At 42.2% G+C, this 21,176-nt stretch overlaps 1 protein-coding gene across 11 annotated transcripts in view; it reads left to right on the top strand.

Annotated features, from left to right (window-relative positions):
- The window catches only part of tenm3 (teneurin transmembrane protein 3), a 335,219-nt gene that overhangs the window by 311,505 nt on the left and 2,538 nt on the right, over positions 1-21,176 (top strand). For all 11 annotated transcript variants that reach the window (XM_076884527.1, XM_076884523.1, XM_076884525.1 and 8 more), the window contains 13 exons: positions 228-358; positions 2,425-2,594; positions 4,563-4,689; positions 13,357-13,554; positions 13,651-13,710; positions 14,013-14,357; positions 15,365-15,609; positions 15,689-15,870; positions 16,504-16,706; positions 17,223-17,333; positions 17,448-17,590; positions 17,677-17,801; positions 19,947-20,077. In XM_076884527.1, coding sequence (XP_076740642.1) covers positions 228-358; positions 2,425-2,594; positions 4,563-4,689; positions 13,357-13,554; positions 13,651-13,710; positions 14,013-14,357; positions 15,365-15,609; positions 15,689-15,870; positions 16,504-16,706; positions 17,223-17,333; positions 17,448-17,590; positions 17,677-17,801; positions 19,947-20,077 — 2,171 coding nt within the window. The remainder of the gene's footprint in view (positions 1-227; positions 359-2,424; positions 2,595-4,562; positions 4,690-13,356; positions 13,555-13,650; positions 13,711-14,012; positions 14,358-15,364; positions 15,610-15,688; positions 15,871-16,503; positions 16,707-17,222; positions 17,334-17,447; positions 17,591-17,676; positions 17,802-19,946; positions 20,078-21,176) is intronic.

Raw genomic sequence — 21,176 nt, 5'->3', positions numbered from 1 at the left:
ACATGTGGAAACTGAGCGTTTCACTTGTCCTGCGTCTTTGTTGTACGTTTTATTTCATGTGCCCGTTATTAAAGGTCTGGACTGAACTCTTCCACTATAACGACATTATCTAGCTGCAAGGCCTTCCCTCAAAAAGATGTCGTCTATATGTGGTTTTAAATGTACAGGAAATTGAGATTCTTGTACACTAAACCATCAGGGCTTCACATGTTGTCGTACCTGTGTAGGTGCTGCTAACCCAACTGTTGCGCGACGTAACATGACTCTGCCGGGAGAGAACGGCCAAAACCTGGTGGAGTGGAGGTTCAGGAAGGAGCAGACGAGAGGAAAAGTCATCGTCTTTGGAAGAAAACTCAGAGTGAGTGCTCTTTAGCTCAAACTTTAGATAAGCACAGACCAATAAGTTTGTTGTCCATTTAAATCAAACTCGGGTTGGTGCGCTTGGTTTGTGCAGGTGTGAACACAACAATCGCACTGGGCTACGGACCAAAGCAACCGCAGTGGTCCTGGTGTGGGTCTAAATGAACTCCAGTGTGTTAAAAAGAGATAAACGTAATAAGTATAAGAATGCGAGGTGCATAACCATATCCTCCAATGTTTTTTGCCAAACCATCATTTTGTTGTTATATATCAGCATCCAGCATCAGCCGTAGACGCCTACAGAAGGGGTCTGTAGTGTGATAGCTCATGCACAAGTGTCTTAAAGAAAGGTGAGAGAACAAACAAGTCTATCACAGAGACTGAAATCAAAGCTCACATGGTGCTGAGTTGTGAGACGGCAATCACTGTATCCATCATGTAGGTTACAGAGTTTCACTGTCTGCATATTATAGGTGCGTGTTTTTGTTCTTGCTGTTCGGAAAGGAAGCAGCGCTTTGAAAATGACGCGACGCACTCTCTCCCAGCCTAACGGGACACAATCCTTTTAGTCACGTGGCTCCAGTGAAGTTGAAACACACAGCTGAGCTGCTCTCAACATGGCCCACTAAGCAATAATGGAAGTGTCACCACAGGTGACCCATGACTCATAATAGGGAGTGCTCTGCTATGAACGAGCAGTAATGAGTAGTAGATGTGTTTTTATTAATGAGTGTTCAGAGGTGAATTTATATAAAGTCTGTGCACATGTGAGAGTCATTTGAAGTATAATTTCTCATTAATAACTCAATGACAGTCCAGCTGTCTTCCAACTTAATGATGACAGTGGAATCGCAGTCCTTTGAAGAGGAGCAAAGTTGAATCCAGTCTTTCTGCTAAATAATGATCTTGCTGCTGTGAACTGAGGACAACATGTCAGTGAATTAGAAAGCTGCATGTTTAAGCTGCGTGCTGGGTAGAGCAACGACAAAGCCTGCTGTCAGACAAGAAACAGCAACTTTACTGAGATGACAAGAACAGGACAGCTACTTTACCTTTTAATGTGCATTTCTTTAGCTGTGTGGTGATTGGGTAGCTCGGCTCAGCGTGAGGCAGCCAGTCTTTGAGGCGCTGAAGAACTTTGTCTGGATTTGTTTTATTTCTAAATAAAGCAATAAAGACTTGGTTCCTGGTGCAGATCTTAGTTCACTGACTCAGCCGCAGATTTTTAAGTAACTCAGTTGTTATTTCATGGATCATGCTTCAAATCTCAGGTTAACACTTATTAGAATATTTATTGCTAAGTCTTTGATCAGAGGGGAAGACTAAGTATTTATCCTGAAACGTCTCAGAAATAAGAGACAGTCCAGCCTGTCTCTTATTTCTGAGACGTTTACAATATGTGTGGTACTCCCTAAGAACAAAGCATACACACTATATTGCACTATTATCGTCTGGGTTAACACACTGGGTATCAGACACTGAACAGACAAGAAGACTTAGTTTAGTCTCTGCTCTAATTCACCCAAAAGAGGTCAGGACTCTGTGCAGGCCAGTCAGATTCTTCCACTTATGCCTGAACCTGTTGCACTGGTGTTCTCCTATCACAGTACAGTTCACTGAACTCCTTTAGAGTTCCCCATTCATTCAGAAGCAGTGTGCACGCCTATGTGCTTGATTTTATACATCTGTGGGACATCTGAATTCCATTATTTGGATGGGTGAGTGAATAGTACGTGCACAGTGATTTGTCTGGAAACATTTTAGGAAATCTACACTTTCCAAAATATTCATCTGGACGTAGCGTTGTGTGGGAGTTTCAGTCAGCTGAGACTGGAGAAGACGAAACGTTTCTCCCACTGAAAACGTCCAGATAACAGAATCAACTTTTGGAGATGTTCTTACCTGGATGATTGAGAACGCATCAAGACTTTCCAAAATACTTTGCATTTATGAAGAATTCAGCACACTGGCTTCATATTCACTGTCAGTTTGTGCATTTTGTGTAACTTTTGATATTTTGTGTATCTTAATGCATGTTTTATGAATGTGTCTCCGCCTCTTCAGGTGAATGGGAGGAATTTGCTGTCTGTGGATTATGATCGTACACTGCGAACTGAGAAAATCTATGATGACCACAGGAAGTTCCTGCTGAAGATCATCTATGATACCCAAGGCCATCCAACACTCTGGGTTCCCAGCAGCAAGCTGCTGTCGGTTAACCTGACGTACTCCAGGTGATTCCTTTTGTGTCATTCTGCTCGATGGTGCAAAACACTGTAGTACACAAAGATTCTGGTTTCAGATCTTTGCAGATTCCTGTTGTTTGCATGTTCTCACAGTGGCTGCATGTATTCTCTCATATGCTGATGCCTAAATATGCCTAAAAATGTAAAACAGTGTGTGAATATGGTGGAAAGTACTAATGGCTGTTTCGTGCTCGAGCTCTAGCCTGCATTAGTCTCAGCATCTCAGCTGTCTCTCCCTTGCTGTCTCTGACACACACAGTGTAAAACTACTCTTGCTGTGCACAACTGTGCTCATTATTGTAACCAACTCTGTGAGTTAGATGGAAACATTTGTGGAAGCGTCGCGTCTTCTTACACGGTTATAGATTTAATTGCTTAATACAGTGTTCTTCAAAGAGGCTGCTCTCACTGAACACTTCGTGCAGATCTGTGATTGGGCACAGTTAGCGATCACACTAAATGCATAGTGAAAGACCAGGCTGTGGTAATATGGATCACCTCGTGTGGGAACAACTACAGTGCTTTGAGTTTTCAGAAAGAGTGAAAAACATGAGAAGCGGCATTGGAACTTGATTTATTCCAAGAAACTAGGATGATGTGAATAATAAGACCAAAAGATACATGCGAGCTTGGGCTGTTCAATATAACGATATATATCGGATGACGATATAAAAACATCTATCGTTTCATTTTACGTTGTCGTTTGTTTCGTGGTGTCGCAAAATAAACTGTTTACGGCAACATTTTTTCATGGTTCTGATGTCACTGTAGTGTTTATATTCATTTCTTCAAGTTCTCTCTTTCTCTTATATTTAATATAACCACACTACGGACAGACAAGCGCCTGTTTTATGCGTTGTGGTTAGCAACAACGACGGTAACACCACCGCGTGTCTGCTTGTTTATTTTCCACATAAACCTTTCACAATAAAGCTCAAGATCCTGTTGAGACTTTTCAAAGTAAACTGAATCACGTGAAAAAGCAGATTATTTACGAATGAGAATTAAAACGAGCCGCCAGGTGCTAAAAAATAAACCTTAGACTCAAACATTAGAACAGGCTTTTCCCCGCAGCACGCCGTGTAATAAATACAAAGAAAACGGCGCCGTTACAACTTATGTCTAAAAATGTATCGTTTCATGCATCGTTAAAACACTCGACTCAGCTACACGACGCCCAGCTGGAAACACTTCACGCAAGTCGAGCTGCCTGAGATTCACAGAGTTTACAGAGAATGTTAAATGTTTGTGATTTATATCGTTATCGGACGATAGATGTCTTATATCGGGATATGAGATTGTGGTCATATCGCACAGCCCTAATGGAAGCACAGACGATGTGAACAAAGACATAACGATATACATACAGTCAGTGGAGCTGAAGTGAAAGAACTCAAAGGTGGAAACAATTTGAGAAGCAGAGGAGGGAAAAGAACAGACACAGGTGGTAAAATGTCAAAGCAGTTACCAAAATAAAACAGGATATAACTAAAAGTACCAAAAGACAGGAAAATACAGGAGATACAGGGAAAGGATGCAGAAGGATCATCCCATTACTCCCAACCAATCACAGCAGATGCCCCGCCCTCCCTGAGCCTGGTTCTGTCACAGGTTTCTTCCTGTTAAAAGGGAGTTTTTCTTTCCCACTGTCACCAAGCGGTTGCTCACAGAGGGTTGTTTGATCGTTAGGTTTTCTCTCTATTATTGCTAAGTCTTACAGTATAAGGCGCCCTGAGGCAACTGTTGTTGTGATTTGGTGCCATGTAAATAAAATAGAAACTGAATTGAGTTGAGATTGAAAAAGTAAACACAAAGAAATAAGAAACAGATCAAAGAAACAGGAACCAAAATGCAACTACTTAAAAGCTTATCACTAGATTTTGGTTTGGCTCAAGCTCTCAAAAACCTCAAAGGCAATGTTTGAAATGTTGGTGATCTGACTTTGTGTCTGTCCAGTTCGGGTCAGGTGACAGGTCTCCAGAGGGGTCCGACCACAGAGAGATGGGAGTACGACAGTCAGGGACGAATCATTTCCAGAGTCTTCGCTGATGGAAAAATGTGGAGTTACACGTATCTGGACAAGGTACAGGCTAACGTCATGAAAACCACACATGCATGCATCACTGTGGAGCTTCAGTGTGAGTGAGTCACTTAAAATGACTCTGTGTGGCTCTGATGTGGATTTAGCCGCTACACGGTATGAGCAGATGGTTCAACAGAGCATGAATTTTTAACACAACTTCCTCAAATGTCAAACTCTTTGGATGCTTACATTATTTCACTTTGCATGCAGACACAAAGTTATTTCTCAAAAACTACCAGGGTCAAAATTATAAGCTAACAGTCAACGTGTATCCTTTTCTGCTAGTAAGCCCAACCTTTGTTTGGGATTCAAGTCAGAGCTTTGTGCCTGCCAGTCAATAATGTTCACTTTGGTCTTCTGCATGCAGTTGCCTACCAGGCACAGCGTATGGTTGCTGGCATTAGGTATTTTCTGTTCTGAAGCAGGTTGCCCTCTAGTGGTTGTTTTGTGTATTTTTTACTCTGCAAGATCTAGCCAGAGGCAGTTTCACCTCTGTTAACCTGTTGCCATCCACGCCTTCACAAGTTGATAAACGGCATCATCTGTAAGTGATATTGTTTGTTATCACTGAGACGACTAGTGTGCATTACTATTTGTTGTGAAGGCGTGATATAGTTTGTAGTTGGAATTTAATTTGAATGCATGTATAACCTAAGCTAGTAAGGTTAAGCTAGCTCATATGCCATGTGGTTTCTTTAACATTTCGATCATGAGCTGATTTCATTTGATGTTTTATTCGGGCACTCACTAAGCAGATAAATATAGTGTTCTTATATCTTTGAATATGTGTTTGGTATATTTCATATTGATGCAACATTTTTATTGGTTTATTTCTGGTTTTGTCGACAGTTTCACACTTTTTCCTTATTAAATCATCCAACTCAACACATCGGCCTGTCCTTGGATTTTGATTAGGAGAGTGTTTAGCTGTCTGTATAGCTGAGTCTACGTTCACGAGGACAACACTTAGTGAGGACAGAACAGTATGTTTTGGGTCATTGTCGTGGTGGAAGACCCAGTTTTCTTTCAAAATCTTCACATCTCATCTTTCTGTATGATTCTTTCCTCCATGATGAGATTCCAACTTCCAGACACACTGAAGCATCCCCACAGCATAATACTCCCACCACCGTGTTTCACTGTCTTTCTTTCTCCAAACATAAGCAGCATCTCTGCGACCAAAGCGCTCTCGTTTTATCTCGTCTGACCAAAAGACATGCTTCCAGTATTCGTGATGTTTCTCCAGGCTGTCCTCAGCATACTTCAGTCTGGGTATTTCTTGGTCTGACTTTAGTCATTAGTCTTTAAAGACACGTCTCACAAGTTTTCTTTCCAGAGTCTTTGAACTCTTTCACTTCCTACTGCCAGGCTTCTTCTATATTTCTGAACTTGCTGAAGTTTTTATTCTGTTTGTAAATTGAAGATAAGTCTCGGTTTTCATTTTACAGGCTTTGAACATTACAAACACATCAGCTCGCAGCAGTGGTTCGTATTATGTTGTTGTTTCAGGGGAGCCAATAATATCGACCCTGCTCATTTTCTTTTCTTCTGAAATAATTCTGTAATTTTGCGCAAATATTTTATTAGGAGGCCAAACATTGGGTCTTCGGCTGTAATTCATAGCCTGAGTGATAATTTGGTGTTAATAGAACATAGTGGACGTGGACACAGATTTAAAGGGGAGTCGTGGTAACTCTACATCCGTAACAGAGCGAATCACACATATTTCACTCTAAATAAATTCATGTAAAATAATGACCGAAGAAAGGAAGGAACACAGAAAATGAACAGAGGATTAAACAGCGTGCCCTTAAAGGTGGAGATGTGTCAGAAAGTCCAGATGTGAGGAAATGATGGGCTAAAGAATGAAAAACAGCAGTGATGAAACAAAAACAGCCCATGTTGTGCCTTTAAGAGCAAACGAGAGCGGATTGCTTGCAGTGTAAGAGCTGTGTTGGTAAATCAGAAACATTTTGGTTTTATTAGCTTCATCAGAGCCTGAGACACAGCAGCAGCAGGCCTCGTCTGTAGGGGAGTGACAGAGAAGGAAGAAGAAATACTTTGCTGTCACAGGCTCTACTGTGTCAGCGGATGGTTGGAGCTTACATGGAGAGACTGAGCTAGAAAGAAAACAGCAAGTGTGGCTGAAGAGAAACAAGAATCACAGTAAAGCAAGTGTAGCGTGTAAGAGACGAGAGGAAGGAATAAGTAACGGCTTTACAAGACTCACTGAAACTGAAGCAAGTAAGCAGGTTAATATTTAGTACGTACTATCACAGTGTAGCAGTCTCAGTGCATTTACAGTATGACATCATTCAACTATTTGGTTTAGAAATTAAATAGTTGATAGATCCTGTTTTAATGTGGTCAGTGGAAGTTTGTGTTTGAGTATTTCTTTGTTTGTGCTGAATCTTACGCCGCTGGGACGTCTGTTTCTGTCCCCTTCAACGATCCCACGTTTTAGGGGAAATTCAAGGAGCAGAGCTGAGTTTATGGGCTGCACCCATGAAAGCTTAGCAAAGCTTCATTGTCAATTATAAATTCTGCTTGTCTTGTTTTTGACTCGTGTGTGCAAAGTTTACATTTGTACACATTCAGTTCAGGTCACTGAAAGTTCTTTCTCAGATGCCTCAGGACATTACAGTAGAAGTCTCCACTGAGAGTGTGAGAGCACGAAGCAAGCCGTGAGCTGAAGAAGCGTCTGTAGCCTCCAGGACAGGATCGAAGCAGAGATCTGGGGAAGGGCCCAGTAAACTGTCACCTGCACTAACCACAGATGGAGAAATATCCTTGGGCAAGATACTAACTCCAAGTTGCTCTCTGCTGAATGTGTGTGTGTGGCAGATTCAATTAAATTCAGCATTTAGACAGAAAATACGAAGCAAAAAGTGCTGCTGTGAATGAGGCAAGTTGTGTAAAGTGCTTTGAGTGATCAAATTAAATTAATTTAAAATAAACGGCTGCTCTCTTTAGGGGTCCTGGATATCCTTCTGCCCCTGGCATTCAGTGTTTATTGCCATGTGTCACGAGAGAAAAGGTTTTTCTTTGTGCAATGAAATTCTTTCTTTGCTGTCCACCCACAGATGCCGATTAATATATACAATAGAAATAAAACATATAAATACAAGTAGTACAAATAAATAGATGAAGGCAGAAAAGGAGACAAAATATGGAGATTTGAAACAGACGTGTGCAAAAGAGCTCAATATGAGCAGACGTGCAAAAAATAATTATTACTGTTCAAAATGGGTCAGCTGTTCAAGAGTCTGATGGCAGTCTGGATGTTCTGGATTTCCAACTTCTAAACCTTCGTCTCGAGGGCAGAAGTGTTGGGGGGGTGTGGGGTCTTTGAGGATGGAGGCAGCTCTCCTCTGGACTCTGCGATGGTAGCTGCTCTGCAGAGAGGGCAGCGGGGTCCTGATGATCTTCTCCACAGTTATCACTCTGTGCAGGTGTTTGCGCTCCATAGCAGTAGTGCTGCCGTACCATGCAGTGATACAGCTGGTCAGTGTGCTCTCCACAGTGCAGCTGTAGAACCTGCTGAGGATCTTGGCCGACATACCAAATTTCCTCAGCCTCCTCAGGAAATACAGCCGCTGCTGAGCCTTCTTGACCAGCTGTGTGGTGTTCAGTGTCCAGGCGAGGTCCTCAGAGATGTAGACGCCCAGGTACCTAAAGCTGCTCACTAGAGGTGGGAATCACCATACATCTCATGATACGATATTATCACAATACTTAACGCACGATACGATATTATTGCAATTTTTTAAAAATATTTTGCGATATTCAGATTCTGTCCATAAAGGTAAACTTTATCAATATTCATTTTATCTAATGTCAAAGTCTCACACTCAGTCTTTCTCTCATCTCAGTCAGTTTTATTGTTGACAAACTGAACGGTTTGTATTACAGTCTAGTCCAACTTAACTGAATGCAACCATCTGGTACAATTACAGCTATTCTGAACTATGCAATATGAAAACTATGCAGCCCCTTCAGCAACTGAAGAATTTGAAAGTAAATTAAAACAAAATATAATTTTACGTTAAATAAAAAAGTTTTAAACGTAATTAAAATAAAACATGTCTTAAATTAAAATAAGTAAACTCATGTTTATTGCTGCCAAAAAACCAGTTAAACACATTTGGACAGTGAAGGAATGTCAGGATTCTTGCGCAGAAAAAGGATCAACGTGCTCTGAAGTCAGAGCACAAAAACCTTTTTTGTAACACAATATCGATTTCTGCTGTCCCTGTATCGATACATTATTAGCAAACAAAATATCACGATACTACACAGTATCGATTTTTTCCCCACCCCTACTGCTCACCCTCTCCAAGGCCCCGGATAGACAGCGGCTGGTGAGGCCTCTTCTTCTTCCTTGTGTCCACTTTCACCTCCTTTGTCTTGTCAGTGTTGAGGGTGAGGTTGTTGTCCTCACACCATGACACCAGACCGGCCTCCTCTCTCCTATAAGCCGCCTCGTCCCCTCCAGTGATGCGACCGATCGCTGGAGTGTCGTCCGCGAACTTCAGTATGGTGTTGTCTTTGTTGGAGGTGACACAGTCGTGGGTGTACTGGGTGTAGAGGATGGGGCTGAGGACGCAACCCTGTGGGACGCCAGTGTTTGTAATAATGCTGGCTGAAGTCCTGTTGCTGATCCCGACGGTTTGGGGCCTGGCAGTCAAAAGGTCCTGTAGCCAGTCACAGAGGGTGGGGTGCAGGTCGAGTGTTGCCAGCTTGTGAGTGAGTTTGTGTGGGATGACAGCATTCATCCCTATTGCACCAACCTTCTACATGTCCTCTTTCACTGCATCCATCGATGCGGTCTTCCTCTGTACCTCCAGCTGGCAGCTGTATACATCTTTAGTCCATTGTGTCCATTATTCCCCCCAAACCACTGCCAAAGCATCTCAGTCTTGCCTTCCTCACTTTATCTCCAAGCTGACTGAGGTGGCTGTGGGGATACTCATTTCTAAAATTGTCCATCACTTACAACAAAACTCTGCCACCTCCAGCTTTTCCTCCTGTCTTTGTGTTAGTCTCACCATCTCCTCACCATACACCATAGCAGCTCTCACTGTCATCTACTGAATATATCTCCACCCTGCAAACGCTTTCTTCTTCACCTCTCTTCTGCACTGTCCATTGCTTTGGATCATTGACTCCAGGTTTTAAACTCATCTACCTTCAATGCTTCCATTGCTTGCGTGTTCACCTCTCCAGCTACCTTCCTGTCATCCACACACATATTCTTTCTTGATTCTATTGATTTTCATTGTTCATACCTCCACCTGCTCCCTGCTCTTACGACAGAATTAAAGTGTCATCTGTGAAGGTCATAGTCCACGGAGACCTCATTTGTCCACCATCACCACTGCAAACAAGACGAGGCTCAGAGCTGATGTTTAAAACCCACCTGTCACCTCTACTGCACACCTCACCACTGCCTCACATTCCTCTTTCATGTCCTCCAGGGTGGAGCAGGACACACAGCTCTCTGCCACACTCGACGAACATCATAGTTTGTTTTTTGGCATGCTGTCAGTAGTACACCTCATTCTGATCTCCTCCTTACTCTCCACCAACACCCTCAGTAGAAACCTTTCACCTATAGTGTTCCTTCTTTGCTGCTTGCTGATCATCACCTCTCCCTTTAGTCTAGCGACTCTTTCTCTGGTATGGCTCATCAGCTTTCCTGGAGCTTATCTCTGAGATTATATCTGTCATGGTCCTGAGTCCGTGGACTCAGTGATTTTGTGTTTGGTGTATTTATTGTTATTATTATTATTATCACTACTATTTGTGGACTGTTTGGGATGGTTTGTGTTTTGGGGTTTTGGATGCTGGGTTTCTGGGTTGGTGCTCCCTCTGTTGGTCCCCCGTCTCGTCAGGCTCATCAGGTCCAGCTGTGTCTCCCACTGTGTGTGATTTCCCAGTGTCCCTCTGTGTATTTATAGTGTGTGTCTGCCTGTGTTCCTCTGCGTCTCTCTGCACAGCCTTTGTACATCTCCTGCTGTCCTTATGTTTCAGTTTGTTAGTTTTCCCAGTTTTATGTTCAGTTCTTCCCTCACCTTTGTTATTTTCACTGTACATAAATCTCCACTCGCATCTCCACTGCCTCATTGTTTCCACCACACGACTGCTGCCCCGGCTGTGACAATATCAGCTCCTCCCGAAACTGTATGCAACATTGTTGCTTCTCCAACTTACACCATGTAATCCCCACACATCAACACGCACACGCTCTGCACCATTTGATCCAACTTTCTCTTTCTCACCTGACATCCTGTTTGTCAGGTACATGCATCACCGACTTTATACTCTGCAGCTCCACAGTACACATACTCAAGGTCACCCCTACTCCATTTCTCTTCCTATCAACACCAAGATAGAGTTTGTATCCACCTTCAGTGGCCATGGCCTTGCTTCCTTCCACTTCTCCTCCTGCACACATAACATATCTACCTTCCTCGTGTCCCTACATTTAAAGTACCCACTACATCCTTTCCTTTGTTCTCGTACTGTCCTCATACACGATGCTCCTTTCTTTTCTACCGATTGAAACTACAAGTTCATTTTTTTTCTATACATTCACATATTTTATTGTACAGTTTGCCATTTGCATATCCAAGATGTCACATTTTGAGGCCTCTGCTCTCATAGTCACATCTATAATCAGTTTAAAATTGGCAGTTAGTCTAACATGCCTGTCTGTAGGTGAAAGCTACAGTGTCCAGCTGAAACCCATTTAGGAGAATATGCAGAATACAAGCAGGCAGGACCCAGCAGAGCAGCACGTTCAAGCTATGAAACTTGTTGTGGCCCAGGAAGAAGCTAGGCTTCCCCTTTTTTTATAGAATGAAAAGCTATATACTGTAGGATATATATATATGCATAACAAAACTTCTTGGCTTTTCAGATTTACAAATATTAACTGACAGTAGATATTCGATGAGTCCACTGTCAGAGGCCATAAGGAGATCATTTGTAACCTTCACTAAAGCTGTTTCTGTGCTGTGATGAGCTCTGAAACCTGACTGAGACTCTTCAAATAAGCCATTGCACCTTCCTGATTTCCTATTTTTTTGTATGTTTGTCACACTTAAATGCTTTAGATCATCAGACAAATTTAAATATTATACAAATACGACACAAGTAAACACAAAATACAGTCCTAAATGAAGGTGTTTATGGTTAAGGGGGAAAAATCCAAACGTCCTTTACTCTGTATGAAAACATGATCGCCCCTAAACCTGATAACTGGTTAGGCTAAGCTTTGAGACAAAGGAGCACAGTAAAAAACAAAACAACAACAACATCTTATTTGGTCATTTAAAAGCTAATCTGTGAGCTAACAGGAAAGGAAAATTCAGTGGATTTCAAAAATGAGGAGTGGAATTTTAAATGTCAGAAAAACATCTTTTCATTTATTTATTTTTCTTTTTTACATTTAAATTTAAATGATTTAGAAAATCTTTTTTTTATGGTTGTTGAATACAAACACACACAGGTACTCACAGACTCACACAGGCTGCTGCCTCCAAACATATCCTGCATTATCAGTCCTGCTGCTCAGTAACATTCAGTATTTATTATTTACTGTTACTGATGCTTTTCTGGGTTGTTGCCATGGTTTCCCTGCTATGTTTTTTCTTTTTGCCTGTTTTGTTTCAGCAGGTGATCAAACAGATTCAGTGTCTTTTCTCTCTCCATCCCTCTCTACTGTTTTCCCTCTCCTTCTGTTAACTCAACTTCCTAACTTCTCTTCATCTTTCCCGTCCCACAGTGTCTGTTCTGATTGTAATAACTTAAAAGTACCAAAAAAATTTTTTTTTTTTTTTTTTCTTAAATGACATCAGAAACAGCAGTATGCGACATTACGTGATGGCAGAGCTTCAGTTCATCCTTTGTCAAAAAAAAAAAGTACCAAAAAATAATAAAGATCAAATAAACTGTGACAATTAAGCTGACCAGTATAGCAAAGCCATAATGATCCACGTGGGAAAATCAATCTGTTGGGAATTGTCTGGGCCTTCAGACTCTGATTGCTACATTGCAACATCACCTTGCATTGATACATTTTACATTATTAATTAATAGATTATTTACTAATGTCTAAATAAATAAAAGAATAGTAAATGAATTTATTAAAGCATATTTTATTGCACATTTCATTACTGAAGCGCAACATTCTTTATTTTGATGTGTGTGTCTCTTCTGGTCGTGGAAATGTATCCTATAAAACACACTCATGACCAAATCAGGTGTATCTGAGCAGCATATGTGGTGTCAGTGTTCCCTGAGCGCTGTGAAAAGCCACTTTGGTATTCATGTCAAACTGTCTAACACACATGCAGGGGAGCTTTGCATGACCTCGGTAGGTGCAGCTCCAGCAGGTGGTGCAACAATATCAGGATCTTTATCTGATAACATCTGATTAAACGATGCAGTGCCGGTTGTACTTGAATGAATCTTCATGTATCTGCAGTGTGGACTGATGTGAATCTAGGCTACATTTACAACATTTGCACCACTTTTGTTTTCTGTATAAGAAACTGTAATTCAGACATCCAATCATAACGTCTGTGGCCTCTCACTACAGGCCGCCACGCGACCAGTCAGTGTGTTCTGCTTCTAATTGTCTTCCTCCTGTCTCTGCATCAGTCCATGGTGCTGCTGCTGCACAGCCAGCACCAGTACATCCTTGACTATGACTCCATGGACCGCCTGTCAGCAGTCACCATGCCCAGCGTGGCCCGACACACCATGCAGACCATCCGATCCATAGGATATTACAGGAACATCTACACCCCACCAGAAAGCAACGCGTCTGTTACTGTGGATTACTCTGAAGATGGACAGGTGTGTTTTGTTTTTAGCAAGTAAGAGACACACTGGATGTGATCAACTTCACTCAACAGCAGCAAAGCTAATCATTCACTGCTTTCTCTTTCTTAGCTCCTGAGGGTGGCTCATCTAGGCACTGGCCGGCGTATACTGTACAAATACCGCAGACAGGTAGGTTATTCATGTCTTTATGCAGCTGATTCTTCAACAAAGGTCAAAGGTTACCGATGAGGAAGGAAATGTCTGTGTATGTTTAAGGTACAGTTGTCCTGTACATGCAGCATGCAGCAGTGTTGTTGCAACATCTTTCCCGCTTCAAACTTCACAGTTGCTTTTGGTCATTGAAAGTTACCCATAGTGGAACCATAAAGAAACCGTTGGATGAGCTGTAGGCTGGTGATGAAGTGTGATATGCACAGCAGACATCCTGCTTGTGTCGTCACTGTAACACTTGTTTATATTTGTCTCGTCAGAACAAGCTGGCAGAAATCCTTTATGACTCGACCAGGGTCAGCTTCACATATGACGAGACTGCTGGTGTGCTTAAGACTGTCAACCTGCAGAGCGAAGGCTTCATCTGCTCCATCCGGTACCGCCAAATTGGCCCACTGGTTGACCGGCAAATATTCCGCTTCAGCGAGGACGGGATGGTGAACGCGCGCTTTGACTACACCTATGACAACAGTTTCAGGGTCACCAGCATGCAGGCTGTAATCAACGAGACGCCGCTGCCCATCGATCTCTATCAGTTTGACGACATATCTGGGAAAGTGGAACAGTTTGGGAAGTTTGGAGTCATTTATTACGATATCAATCAGGTAATAACGGATCTTCGATACTGTTTAAAATAAGCACCTCAGATTCTAGTAATATGGTAACGTTTTAGTAATCTTTTAAACTCTGTTCTTCCAAAAGATATTCCCTTGTTGGTCTTTTGATGGTGGTGGAGAGCACCATTCCTAAATCTAGTGACTGGCAAGGCCATATCATACGAGTAACATCATTTTCATTCACATCAAACCATACGATGATTCCTGGAAGAGACCGAAGGGACACCCAAATCATGTTATCACCCCCGCTGCACGACACATCAGTTAGATCCTTTCAGGGGCACTGACACCTAAAATATTTCCACTGATGGGACAAAACTTTGGACGTCTCCAAGAGGAAGAAAACAAGTGGGATAAGTGCATTAATCAGTGATTAGTAAATGGGGCTGAGGCAGTGTCTCATGGCAGCAGAGATCACGAAAACATTTTGAAACACTGAGTTTTTGTGGATCTTCATTTCGTGGTTGAGAGTTTATAGCACAGGTTTATAGGGTTAATTAGGCTGAGGTAGCTGGACATTTCAGGTCTCGCTGTGCTGATAAGGATATATTTCAGATATCTTAATTCTCCATATCAGCTTGTTTATTGTGACCTCTCAGTGTTGCAGCTATTTGTGGATGTTTCTCGAAGCCTTGAAGTTAAACTGGCAGCAGACGAGCTAATATTTAAAGAGCGAGCTAACATCCTTTCAGATCCTCAGAGTTTGAGCACCCACAGCCCTCAGTTACGTTTAACCACTGTTATGCTTCTGGACACAGTGTTAGTCACAGGTATGATTTATGTGTGTCAGATGCAGCAGGTGTTCTTCCCTCATCAAATGACATTTTCTCCACCCACAGCTGGAGGTTGTGTTTGTGTCTTCAAAGCAATGAAACAAAACCCCACCTGAGGCAGGGTGGGGCTGTCCAGATGTCAGGTGCAGTTTTTTGATCAGCAGGGCTTTGGGTCATTGCTGAAGTGTAACAGTAGATCTTCTGTCTGCCCATCATTCCCAGATTATCTCCACAGCAGTAATGACCTACACAAAACACTTTGACCAGCACGGCCGCATCAAGGAGATCCAGTATGAGATTTTCAGGTCACTGATGTACTGGATCACCATTCAGTATGACAACATGGGCCGAGTGACAAAGCGTGAAATCAAGATCGGGCCGTTTGCTAACACGACCAAATATGGTTATGAGTATGACGTCGATGGACAGCTGCAGACCGTCTCCCTCAATGAGAAGATGATGTGGAGGTAGGATCACAGCATTCAAGAAAGAAAGAAAACACTGATGCCAAATAATAATTAACGATTCTACTTTCTGTCCTTTCAGATATAATTACGATCTGAACGGGAATCTGCATCTGCTGAACCCTGGGAACAGCGGGCGTTTGACCCCTCTGCGCTACGACCTGCGGGACAGAATCACTCGGCTGGGAGATGTTCAGTATAGGCTGGATGAGGACGGCTTCCTCAGACAGAGAGGAGCTGAGATATTTGAATACAACTCCAAAGGTTTGCACAGTTTGACCAACAGACGCAACGCAAAGTGGCACAGTAGTGTTCGTCCTCTTGACGTTGACTGTGCTTGAACAGTTTAAATGATTACCCAAATCAGACGTGTAGGAAAATGTTATATTCAAGACAGAAGTTTACAAATTGTGCCATAGAGCACCTGATCACATCCTGAGCAGTCAAAGTTCACTCGAAAGCAGCGGTCTCCAACCTTTGTTGTGCCACGGACCGGTTTATGCCCGACAATATTTCCACAGACCGGCCTTTAAGGTGTCGCGGATAAATACAACAAAATAAAACTAGTACCGGTACCGAAAAAAAGAAGATTTATTCATAACACGCGTGAAAAGACCCAGGAAAACCGAGTTAACGATAAAAACGATAACAAAATAACGCTGAAAACCAATAAAAACCCTGAAAACCACACATTTCACACCTGAGCCTCAACTCTCGCGGCCCGGTACCAAACGACTCACGGACCGGTACCGGTCCGAGGCCCGGGGGTTGGGGACCGCTGCTCTAAAGGCTTATGTGGAAAACAGAAAACTAACCCTAAAGAGAGTCATACATGCACTGAACATGTGCACTTTTTCCTTATAAAAGACAACAGCATCAGTATTTTTTTTACAACAGGCCTACTAGTTCGTGTCTACAGCAAAGCAGCCAGCTGGACCATCCAGTACCGTTATGACGGCTTGGGTCGGCGAGTAGCATCTAGGAACAGCCTGGGCCAGCACTTGCAGTTCTTCTATGCGGACCTGAACTATCCCACCAGGATAACCCACGTCTACAACCACTCCAGCTCAGAGATCACGTCCTTTTACTACGATCTGCAGGTACCACACTGAAAGAGTCATTTAGCTCGCAGCAGTGCTTTTGCTAAAGTTAGAAGGCAGGTTAAAAAACCTCTCTGCTGTCGTGCTAGAAGCAGGCGAGACACTCAGTGCTGTACTTTTGATGCACGACAGTCTGGTTACAGCAGGTTTCTCTCCAGTGAGCATATGGAAAAAAGTGACAAGACGGAGAGAGCAGTTTCTCCCTGTAATTTATTTAATTATTCTGCTAAAGCTAATGGTGCACTAGTTGAGGCATCTGTAACAATGCAGCTGACCGTGTCTACATATCTTTGTGGGGACCAACAGACTCAAAATGTGGTTTTAGTGTCAGGGTAACAATTCGGTCATAGTTAGGTTTAGGCATTCATTTGTCATGGCTGGGGTTAGCGGTGTGATCTCCACAAAGATGTGAAAACACGGTGTGTGTGCACCCCATAGCAATGGATTATAACTGCATATCGCAGCATGATAGCAGGTTTGTTATTGTTGAATCCAATGTTGGTTATTTTTGCACAGGGCCATGTTTTTGCCATGGAGATCAGCAGCGGAGAAGAGTTTTATATTGCATGTGATAACACTGGGACTCCACTGGCTGTGTTCAGTAACAATGGGCTCCTGCTTAAACAGGTATGCATGTTGGTCCTGCCGGAACAAAAGGCTTCAGCATGTGACTTTATTCATCAGAACTGCTGTGTTTCTCCATATCCGATGCAATTAATAGATCTTTGTGTGTCTGTGTAGGTGCAATACACAGCGTATGGTGAAGTTTACTTTGATTCCAACCCAGACTTCGTGTTGGTAATTGGTTTCCACGGAGGTCTGTATGATCCTTTGACGCGGTTGCTTCATTTTGGAGACAGAGATTATGACATTCCTGCGGGAAGGTAGGCAGTCTGACACTCGACCAGCACAAGTGTAACAGGTGACTGTAATGGTGTCAAGCATGAGCAGAGCATGTCTGTGTTTTAAGGTGGACCACTCCTGACATCAGCACATGGACACGTGTTGGTAAGGACCCTCAGCCCTTTAACCTGTACATGTTCCAAGGTAACAACCCCATCAGCAAGATCCACCAGGTCAAAGAATATGTCACAGGTAAAGGAGCGATTTGGACTTGTTTACATGTTTTCAGTCCATGTGTGTATTACCTGTTGCTTTAAGGTCACATAACTCGTGGAATAATTCCTGCTGCACTACTCGAGAAATCATTTTCATTCTGTTTCATCAGAGAAATAAACAAGTCAAGTTTATTTATAAAGCACTTCTCAGTTAAATGAAGAAAGTTAAATGATGTAATAGCAATACGAAATCAAGTTCAGACACAGAAGCAGACGTTCCTGAGATCTGTAAAAGTAGAATAGTTTCTCCTCCTCTGTGGAAGCAGCTGGACCAGGTGACCCTGAATCCTCGCTTAGTTATGCTGCAGTAGACTAGACGTTTTTTCTTAATCCACCCTATTTCACCATGTGTTCATACACCATGTGTTCATTCACCATGTGTTCATTCACCATGTGTTCATACACCATGTGTTCATACACCATGTGTTCATTCACCATGTGTTCATACACCATGTGTTCATACACCATGTGTTCATTCACCATGTGTTCATACACCATGTGTTCATTCACCATGTGTTCATACACCATGTGTTCATACACCATGTGTTCATTCACCATGTGTTCATACACCATGTGTTCATTCACCATGTGTTCATACACCATGTGTTCATACACCATGTGTTCATTCACCATGTGTTCATACACCATGTGTTCATTCACCATGTGTTCATACACCATGTGTTCATACACCATGTGTTCATACACCATGTGTTCATTCACCATGTGTTCATACACCATGTGTTCATTCACCATGTGTTCATTCACCATGTGTTCATACACCATGTGTTCATTCACCATGTGTTCATACACCATGTGTTCATTCACCATGTGTTCATTCACCATGTGTTCATACACCATGTGTTCATTCACCATGTGTTCATACACCATGTGTTCATACACCATGTGTTCATTCACCATGTGTTCATACACCATGTGTTCATACACCATGTGTTCATACACCATGTGTTCATTCACCATGTGTTCATACACCATGTGTTCATACACCATGTGTTCATTCACCATGTGTTCATACACCTCTCTGCATTAATCACAGCATGTCTTTTGTCTCGTCTCCCTCCCCTCTCCCCCGTCGGTCTGGGCAGATGGCTGCCCAACCATGAGTGTGTCAGAGGTTTCTTCCTGTGCAAAGATAGTTTTTCCTTCTCACAGTCACCAAAGTGATCGCTCATAGGGGTCACCTGATTGTTTCCTCTGGATTATTGTAGGGTCCCCACCTTATGATATTAAATGCCTTGAGGTAGGGCTGGGCGACATGGCCTAAAATCCATACTGCGGTGTAATTTGAAGCATGTGCAGTAACAGTATATATTGCGATATATTCTTCTGTATATATAGATAGATAGATAGATATAGATGTGTGTGTGTGTGTGTGTGTGTGTCAAAATGACTGAACAGTATAAAAATGCTATTTTAAGAACATTTATTGTGCAAAACTTTTTTTACATTTTAAATTATAAAACTTTTCAAATAATTTCAGATCTTTTTCCAAACAATGTAACAGAAAATTCTTAAATAACAAATAAAAATGAAGATAAATGCGCCAACATTTTTGAATACAGTAATAAAGTAAAATGTCTGCTGTGTAGGGCCACCGTTTTTCTTTCCACTGGACTGACTGTTTGTGGAAGGTGCAGTTTTTGGCTTTGCTCATATTCCAACACGGGCTTTGTTTTTGAAGTGAGGAAACAAATTACTTGTATTCCGTCTCTTCACCATTACTGTCAGATGATATTTTTCTGCTCAACATCTGACTGCTTAACCCAAACCAGGTCCATATGACCAGCGTCACACCGCTCTTCTTTATAAGCTCCTTGCTTGCATGACACCATCAACATGTGCTCGTGGTAGAGCGCTATAGCAAAAAGCCAAATTCATATTGTTTCTACCGTATACCGTTTATACTGCCCACCCCTACCTTGAGGCACTATATGAGTAAAATCGAATTGAATCAATGTGTTTTAAACACCAACAGAGGTTTGTCAGTTTATATGAAGGCATAAAACTAGTCCCAGTCCCTCTGATACAGTATGATTGCTTTGCATTGTTGTTTCTCAGTTTCTTTTATAAATATCACTATTTCCACTCTTCTCTTTCTCTGCAGATATCAACATCTGGTTGGTCACATTTGGCTTTCATCTCCATAATGCAATCCCAGGATTCCCTATTCCGAAATTTGACCTGATACAGCCATCACTGGAGATGAAAAAGAGCCAGCTGTGGGATGACCTGCCTGTATGTATACTCAGATGAACTATGGAGGAACACCACACCCGATCCGTCACAGCGGGCGTTTTCTCTGGTTGCAGCCCAGTGACAGTGAAACAAGTGTCAAACAAACAGTGGTTACATTTGTGCAAAATTCATTTTTGCTTGTAATACAAACCATGAAGTAGTTTTATTGCCTTGATCTTACCAAGCAGTGTTAGAAAAAAATTAATTAAATTGAATAAATCGAATGGGCGTCATCAGTCGTACATATCACCAGTAGGTCCTCATGTTTTCTCAAAAGTCTCCAGTGATGTAACCTGGCCTGGACGTACTTCTTAAACATGTCTGAATCATCTTTCTTTGACTTTTCAGCACAAGAAAGAAACTCTAACAAGCATAATCCAGCTCCTCAGGGCTTGATCTGGAGCTCGTATTGTAGCTAAGTGGCCAGCACTGACAGCGGGTTTAGAATCGTGCCATCAGGGAGCAGCGAGTCGGTGGCTAATCCAGTCAGTCCAGTCACTGGATGATATTTGTAAATGGAATAAATGATGTAACTGCATCAAACACATCTGGGGTGGTTTGTTCGGTACTCTTGTCACTGTTGCTGATGGCCACATACGAGACATTCTACACCTTAATAGTTACTCATTTATATATAGTCATGCAAACATAACGTTGACAAGGAACAGAAAATAACAGAACGAGAAGAAACGAGGAATAAATTAATAGGAAGTTATTAGTGAGACATCCTCCCATTTAAAGGAAAGGAAATCAGTAAAGGAGGATGTCTGTGCACGTGTTGTCGGGTCATCAGTAATCACACTCACACTGAGAGTGAGGAAAAGGCGCTGACGTAGAGACACTGACGTTAACTCAGCGATTAATGAAGGCAACAACAGAAATAGAAGTGGCCGTTTCAAGAGAGAAACTGAAAGAGAGAAAAAGATAAAGAAGCAGGAGAGACTTCGTGCTGTCTTCCTCCCTGAGCCTGCTTCAGCCGGAGTTTTCTTCCTGTAAAAAGGGAGTTTTTCCTTCCCACCATCACCAAGTGTTTGCTCTCTATTATTGGGCTTTTCTCTCTATGACCCGAAACACGACTTCTCTCTATTTCTCTTCATTA

Source organism: Maylandia zebra, linkage group LG6 (genome assembly GCF_041146795.1).
Source record: "Maylandia zebra isolate NMK-2024a linkage group LG6, Mzebra_GT3a, whole genome shotgun sequence".
Lineage (NCBI taxonomy): Eukaryota > Metazoa > Chordata > Actinopteri > Cichliformes > Cichlidae > Maylandia > Maylandia zebra.
The sequence above is the reverse complement of the archived record's forward strand: the minus strand, read 5'-3'. Positions and strand labels throughout refer to the sequence as shown.